The 8,547-nt window shown below is 41.7% G+C and overlaps 1 protein-coding gene across 1 annotated transcript in view; it reads left to right on the top strand.

Annotated features, from left to right (window-relative positions):
• The first annotated feature begins 249 nt into the window (after nt 1-249).
• Nucleotides 250-8,547, top strand: part of LOC108576044 — a 28,601-nt gene continuing 20,303 nt past the window's right edge. Inside the window, exon 1 of the mRNA XM_017938989.1 lies at nt 250-388. Within this exon, the coding sequence (XP_017794478.1) occupies nt 250-388 (139 nt within the window). The remainder of the gene's footprint in view (nt 389-8,547) is intronic.

Raw genomic sequence — 8,547 nt, 5'->3', positions numbered from 1 at the left:
GTTTCTCTGTTTCGCGATTCGAGTACGAGGAAACGGAATTAAGAGACTAAAACGTTTGTTCTATCTGTGCGTACGGTAAAGAGGGGGAGAGAGAAGAAAACGTTAAGAGAAAGAGATATAGGAAGCATATAGTAGAAAAAGTGGTAGTGCTTGATCTACGGACTGAATTGGTTCGATTACAGTGTCGACGATCGAGAAGAAATCGAGAAGTAAGATTGAAGAGACTTGGTGCACCTGCTCGAAGAAGAAATGGCGATCCCTTTCGCTTTACCATCCGACGACGAGGCGGAGGCCCAGGGACAACAGTTGGAGCAACTGATGCTCGACCTGTACGCCGTCTTGCAACAGGTCCTTCGAAGCAGGACAGCCCAGCATCCGTCGCGAAATCGTGAGTTGAACGATTTTTTACGACTCGTCCTCACCTACCTCGAGGTTTTCCTACGCGTCCTTGCACGGCTGTCGAACTACCCATTGCGATGAACGATCCCGATCCGATCTGTTTGCCCGTCGCGGCAAACGTCTTGAGTTCTGTCTACCTTAACCGAAACGAAATCACCGTTTCCAACCACCTTTAGAGCCTCTTTTGTGTGTGTACGTGTGTGTGATCCACGCCAACTTGGCGTCACGTGCTTCAATCGCGCTTCTTTTTTTTTTCTCCACTGTCTTTCTTTCCCCGTGTCTCTCTGGTTCTGTCTCCGTGGCTAAGATACAGATTGGGCTAGATACATTCTTACCATGGTCCTATTCCGACGGCTTTTCAGGAAGACGAAACAGAAGATTCGGGACCGTTTAGATGGAATTGCATGCGAATGACGATCTTCTGCGGGGGACGGTGGAACTAGTCGTGAAAAAAAAAAAAATCTCGAGAAATAATTTACTCGAATCCGTTGAGTCTGTAATATACTTAATGTAACAGAGGTTGTTCGTAGTATTTTTTTTTTTTTTTTTTTGATACGTAGATTAATCGACTGACTCCGTTGAAGCTCTTGCGCTTCGACATTAGACAGAGAGAAAGAGAGAGAACGAGAGATTGTACAGATTCAACAATGTTATACATTGAGTGAAAATGCTGTGAAACTGCTGTGAGAAAAAAGAAACAAACCGCTGTTATTATTCCTTTTGACTTTGTAATTATAAATTACCTAATTTATCTATTTATTTATTTATTTAGTTAGAAATGTAATTTAACACCTTTTTTTACCGCACTTTTCCTCCTTTTTCTGTTTGCACACTTTTGTATTATATAAACACTAACCACGAAATGCTGTTTTGTTACGATTCAATAAATTGTGCATACGTTTGAATTATTAATGGCTGCGACGCAATTAATTTCCACTTATCACACACGGGAGAGCCGCGCGAGCATGCTCGAGAGTAGGACACTCGACGGCACGCTGCGTATCGACTAGAGGTGCAACACGTGGTTGTCGCGCGCAACAACGCCGACACCAGTTTTCGCGTGGAACAACGCGCCCGATTTCCCCTTCCGCAGGTAAAATTCACTAGAATTATATTTTCTCATGAGTCGAAAAGAAAAATCACAAGTTTCTCCATTTTTCATCGGTTCATCGTTGTCAATCGTGGCGAATCGCGCGGTTCGCGGTTGAAATTACGTCTCGTGGAATCTGTAACAGTTCGCGTTGTAACTTTGACGAGAATTCGTGAAACAGGCGAAGCGTGTCACAGGTCGTTGACACGAGTGCCGGCTGTTGCACGATTTTGTCGAAAATCCTGATACATTTGACCGGCGGTCATTGTCCTGTGAGTCAGCGTCGAAAAATCTCGATCCATCGAGACGGTATCCCGACATCTTCTCACCGTGATTTCGCGGATACGGGAGAATAAGAGACATTGCTTCTCGCTTGATTAACTCGTTCTTTCTTCCTGATACTAACACGCGTTTCTGTTATTTTTCCTTACTAATTCGTAGTTGCTGTCAAATTTCCGTTTTTACTGAAATTTTTGAGAGATGGAAGTAGTTTTGTTTGGAAGATAACGGTTGCGATGGTGATCGCACTATTAAACCCTTTGCGCTTCGAGCACTTTCTTGTGAAAGTGAAATTTTTTAGAAGGGAACGCGCTTGGTTTTAGAAAAGAAGAAATTATAAATGTTTATGAATTTATTTTGCTGACTGACATATGAATGTGAGTGAAATGCAAAGGGTTGAAATGTCGAATGTGCTTCAAAATTCTTTAGAAGAATGTAGCACGATGGACGTAACTAAAAACGCGCTCGACGAATCACACATTTAACTCTGCGTTAAGCCTGGTGAATTTTGGTGACACTTTGAAAATTTAGAATTCTTATATTTTATTCGCATTTTTGTAAAATCTCAAAACCACCGAAATCTCGTGCAGGCTTTATTCGAATTTTATGAAATCCCAAAACCACTCAAATCTCACGAACGTTTAATTCGCATTTTTTAAGTCCCAAATCAGTGAAATCTGAAAATTCAAAATTAACAAGGTGAGACAAATTTCACGAGACCAGAATAGTTAACTATTTGCCACGTATTTTCTACCACGCCACATCTAACCTAACCATAACCTCGTTCTAAAAAAGTTCACACTGTCACTTGCATCCACTTTCAAAGCCGTCCATCGGCGTCTCGACGTTCCTCTCCGCAGTACAGTTCTCTTTCTTCCGAAAAGCGTCGGAAAACCCACGGGAGAAACCGAAAGGAGGGTCGAGAAGAGAGAGGAACTAGCGGGAGGCGTAAATTGCGGTAACTTATATTCGGCGCATAATGAAACGCGGCTTTACGAGGGTGCAGCGAGCGAAAGGGGGCGAGTATAACAGATGTAGCGTGGGTGTAGAGTCGAGAGTATGGCAGACGATGTCCGGCCATGACCCTGCACCGCTGCTCGAGCCTTCTTTACGGCGATAGAGAACGGGCCGGCCGGTCGGCAATCGACAGGAGAGTAGGAGGAGAGAGAGAGAGAGAGAGAGAGAGAAAACTGGCTGGCAGAAAGCGTGGAAGAGAGAGATGAGAAGAGCGATGGTCAGGCACACCGGAGTAAAACGCGCCATAAAACGCGATGCAACGGCTCGTTCCCCGAATCTTGGATGTCGATCGTTCACCAGAGATTGCACTATCGAACGTGAACCGCCATCGCGACGATTTGCTCGCTCTTCGTGCCGCGATCTATACGTTTATCTCGCGTACGAAATACACCGTCGATGGTTGAACTTGAAGAGGACACTTCTCGTCCCGTTCATAGCGAACGACCAGTTTCGACGGTGATAGGTTATTGCTCTGATACAGTCTGCCTGAAATCTGTTGGACGTTCAAGGCCACTCGGGTGGAAAATCTATCGGTGTCGATTAGATGATTCACGTTAGTATTTCTTGTACCTTTCTTTTCTTTTTTTTTTTTGCTCTTTCATCGATCGATTCGAATTGTAAATTAGACTTTTTGTTGTTGTAATTTATGGTTATTTTTGTGTTTTTAAGCAAGTTTTACGTTAGTACACGTACTAACTTGGTTCACGGTTAAGAAACAGTAGGAGGTTGCTAATTAATTCGAGAGGCAGAGCTTTAGCGTTGAATAATTCACGAAATATATTCGAGCGGCTGTGTAACGATAATTTTCGTAATACAACCGGCTATAAAACGTTGGTGATCGAAGGTCGATGCACTCCCGGCCGGCTCGAAATGCGCGATTAGCCGGGAGGAAACGTCGTGGGATAGCATTCTGAATGCATTTTGCCGCAGTTTCACGGCAATACGTCGCTAACGAGCCTTTGATCTCGCCGGTCGAAAGAAACCACAAAATTGCATCCGGTCGTCGGCCACTGTGTGTTATATACTGTTGTTTCCAAGTGACGCAACGTTCCTCGAAATGTTTTGCCGCTTACGTACGTGTGTCGTCTCCAGCTTTTCGCGTCTCTTCGATAAAACCCTCGTTAGAGAAAAGAAAGGAAAGAAGAAGCGAGAACTGCTTCGCCGAAGTGCTGTCTGATCGGGATTTTTCTCCAAATGTAAAAAATTCTCTCTCTCTCGTTACGAGGTGGAGTTACGCACGGGACCCGTTACTCTCGAAACGAGAATAGTTGGCTGTGGCCGCGTTGTGTGAGGGTCAATAACCATAGTTCGGTTTCGGAGAGAAGATGCAGAATCTGGCGGGCTACGAACGCTGTTGCATCGAGTCGGGGGCGGTTATTTATAGAAACAGCTGTGGCCAGTCCCGTTCGAGTCTTCTCCCGTGACATTTGCAGAAAACTTCCCCCTCGTCATCGTGCTCGCGTAAACGCGACCACGGTAATAACGATTACGCGCGTTACTCGATAACCCCTCGCGTCTTCTTTTTCCTTCTTTCTTTCTCGTCTGTCCCCTTTCACAGCTGTGTTTCTCTTTCTCCTTTCGTATGTCATCTGTAACAGTTTTATCTGCTCCATTTGGTATTACGTTTTAACCGTGGATAGCCTTTCGCGACGCGTCATCGAGTCGCATTTCCCACGAGTCGAACCGATATGTAAGAACGAATCGAACTGTCCCCCGCGATCGCTCTAATCAGAAGGCGTTTAATTTCTCGGTAAGAGAAAGATCGAGTGTCGTTCGTAAAACGATAGCCCCTCGACACTGAACTTCGTATTATGTTACTTTGTCGTAAAGCCTTGTCTGGTATACGGTGCACCGAATTTCCGAGAGAAATTCGGGGTTAACGTAGCGTTCCGTATATACCGGGAATAAGTCACCCCTTTTTGCGTTGCAATCTTACTTTCTTCTGTTTTCTTCTTTTTTTTTTTTTGTCGTTTTGTGAGGGTCGAGGGTTGTGGAAATTCGGTGAAAAGTTCGTGGGTCAAGTACGAAAGTGTAGCCATTTGTGGTTCTATAATTTTTTCTTTTTTTACTCTATCAGTGATAGATGAAAGTGGAAAATTAGCGGTGATCTAATATCTGGTGATAAAGAACCTCGCTCCAAAAGTCATACAGGTACTGGATCACTGCCTATTTTTCACTTCTGTCCATTTCTATTACGCCACTGCAAACACCTCTATTTAGCAACTGTAAAAGGAAAAGAATGACAGAGTCACGAAACTGTGCATCGATACACAAATGATCACATACCACACAGTAAAAATTGTCAGCACCAGTCAATAATTCTTCTTAAGCTACGAACTTTTATAACGACCTTCTTATTGCGTATATCGAAGGAATTTCAACTGTAGGTAACTCTCAATTTTTGCGTTTCATTAAAAAAAATTCTCGGTTACTCGGTGAACTTTTCCCGATTTAAATCTGCTAGTCGTTGACTGCGACTGTTGTATCAGTACAGCTGCACGATATTTCGATTATCTCAATTTCTCGATAAGATCGACAAAATTTCACTGGTAACGGTCTAAAGAACAAACTCTGTAATTTTGCGTTTGATTCGAGAAAAAGTTCCCGATTACTCGGTAAACTTGACTGAATCGAGTCTGCCGGTAGTCCCAGTGGTGATCGTTTCGCGTTGAATTCTCCTCATCATGGTTTTCCCAACGGATGTCCGGAAGACGATCGATCCGGAACACGAAGAACGAGAGCACCGACCATAGTCTATAGACCTGATGAAATATTGAAAGGAATTCGTCATTGCCGATTGTCCAGTTCTCGATGGCCGTAGTCTCTCTCCTTCCATTCATCCGTGGAACCAGGCGTTATTGGCGGACCCCTTAAAATATTCATCGTGCCACTACCTTCTTTTCCTTTCTTCCTACACATTTCTCCCGGTCGCTCCTCGTTGATGGTTCGTTATCGTCACCGGTTCGAGTCGAGCTTTATCTTCACGCCGACGGGAACAATGCCGTATCTTACTTATCTAGCCGCCAGTACCAGACTTATCGAATTTTCTTACTCACCTCTGCCTTTTTTCTTTCTCTCTCTCTCTCTCCTGTATACACGTTGCGCGAAACGTTGGAAAGATTGATTAATGGAGAGAGGGTAGCTTTGGGTTGATCAGATCGGTGCTGACAAAGGAACATACCGAAGTGATAATAACCAATTTTGATCAAATTTCGGTATGTAGTGGTGTTCAAAAAAGTATGCGATATGTATTTTTTTAGGTTGGAAATTGTCCACCTTGAAGGTGTGGAAATCGTCCTTAAAGGTGTACGTAGTAAACATATTTGGTCTGATATCTCGAAAAGTATTAGAGATTGAGAACGGTGTAAATTGAGAAATTTTGTATTTTTCAAAGATAAAGGGTCTGTAGATTACACACTCAAAAGAATTTTGATGTTTTGCAAAATAAATGTGGACAATTGTCGATAAAAAAATACGTGTCAAATATTTTTTTGAATATTAAAAATTTCATTAATACCGATGATTATCATTAAGGAATGTTCCCTTGTAAATATAGTTTTCTGCTTTCCCATGCAATGTTTACGAAATATTAACATAGATATCATTATCAATCCAAAAAGAAAATTTCTTCCGCTTCAAAAATTAAGTTATCATTCAAATAGAAAATGTCTAAAAGACACAGTTCCAAGTCTCAAGCTTCAGAGTCTTAATCGACCAAACAGATACATCAATAATCCTCAGAATCACTTCACAATAACCACCTAAATTGACTTAACGAGTCACTCGTAGTTCCGACCAATTAACGTTTCCTCCACTCTCATCGTTGTCGCGTCGTTTTTAATCAAACCTCTAATTGCGTACTTTTCACGGATTTCGGAACTCGCTCGCGTGGGGAGCGCCGTGAATCATTAATATTCATCGAGACAAGGCAGCGTTCTCCTCCTCGTTTCTGCGGTGTTATACATTTTTACGCTCCCCTGAGCGTATTCTTCGTAGGCGGCTCGAGAGCACGCGTCTCCAGCCGTACATGAAATTCGGCTGATTTTATCTGACCGGCAACCCCTTTCCTTCGATTACCTCAGCCCCTAGGCGGCGTGGCTCTAACGTTTTATCACGGCTCGTCATCCAGATTTTATCGCGCGTGAAGATCTTTTCTTCGGTAAGCTGCTCGATACTGCACCGTGATTGCAACAGTCCCTAAACAATATTCTTTCGGCTTCGAGGTGTTTTTCAATCTCTTCCATCCTGTCTCCGTGTTTTCCTGGCTATCTTCGAATACGTAAGATCCTTTTTAATCTTGTTCCGGTAAATGAGTATCGACTTGATTATCCGTGCCGTTAATATTCATACGACCACGTTAAAATACTAATAACGATACTGTTTACATCCACTTGGGTATCGAGAGGACCTAAAACGATAGCGAATCGCAGATAGCTGAATCTTGCAGAACCTGTTCTTTGTTTCTGTGGTGTAACTTTTCGTCACGAAATTTGTCGATAACATTACGAGCGTAAGAAAAGGAACAGTTTTAACCTTTTCAGGGACACTGATACATGTGTTTTTTTTTTTTTGATTATTTTTTTTTTAAGTCCGATATTTGTGATACTAAAGAAGTGAAAATATAGCGAATAACAAATTTGTCGCATGATGTCCCAACCAGAAAAACAGTTTAATTCATACCAATTTGGAGTGAATAAAATATAATCGCATAAGAAATTATAGTACGTTTTTCCATCTTTAAAGAATCTAATTTCAGAGAGATATCTGTAACTTTACAAAAATCTAACTTCAGAGATATCTCTAACTTTACAGAAATCTAACTTCCGAGAAAATTTTTTAATTTTACAAAAATCTAACTTTGGAGAGATATCTCTAACTTTACAAAAATCTAACGTCAGAGAGATATCTCTAACTTTACAAAAACTTGACTTCAAAGAAAAATTTCTATCTTCAAGAAACTCTAATTCAGAAAAAAATGTCTAATTTCAAAAAATGAAAGTTTAGCGATGGAAATGTCGAAATAAATTCTAAAAGCATAGCAAGCGAATAAAATATATAATTTTTCTAAGCACTCTACGGTGCACCTATCTCAGAGAATAAAAATCATCGACAGTTCGTAGAAATTCGAGTTCCAGCAGCTAGAAGGAGTCGATTTCCGCTTGGGGCAGCGTTACTCACGATTCTCCGCCGATTATTAGCCACGATGTAACGGAAAGGGAGAAAGAGCGCTCGTAATTATAATCGTCGAATAACGGTGGCGAGACGTGACCGACTTGCGATGGCTTGTAAAACGTAACGAGCGGGCCGCCGGCTAACGATGTAATCAGCGATGTGCAGCTTCTTAGCGATTACGCGGCTAACGGAAGCCGCGCATCGCCTTGTCGTTGCTCCGTGAAAATAGAGCCGTCCTGTAGAATATAGCTGCTCGATATATCGGTTTTATTGGCTTCGAAGAAATTTTTTCGCAAGAATGTTCTCATAATTAACCGTTGGTTCGATCGTGAAAATAAGCGAAGTGGATTATTCGTGGGGTAATAATGTATTATTGGATTATTCTGCTGATTATTATCTGTGGATTATACCGATAGGCGCTTAGGCCTCGTTAATTACTCGAATGTTATTAAATTTATCGATGAGTTCATTCTCAGAATGTTTACATTAATTTTCACGTTGATATAGTAAAATTAAAATTTGTATCTTTTTTTACTGGATTTATTAAGATTTTTTATTAAGAAATTTAAATTTTTTAAAAAGTTTCAGTT

Source organism: Habropoda laboriosa, unplaced genomic scaffold, assembly GCF_001263275.1.
Source record: "Habropoda laboriosa isolate 0110345459 unplaced genomic scaffold, ASM126327v1 scaffold309, whole genome shotgun sequence".
In the NCBI taxonomy this organism is placed as follows: Eukaryota; Metazoa; Arthropoda; class Insecta; order Hymenoptera; family Apidae; genus Habropoda; species Habropoda laboriosa.
The sequence above is the reverse complement of the archived record's forward strand: the minus strand, read 5'-3'. Positions and strand labels throughout refer to the sequence as shown.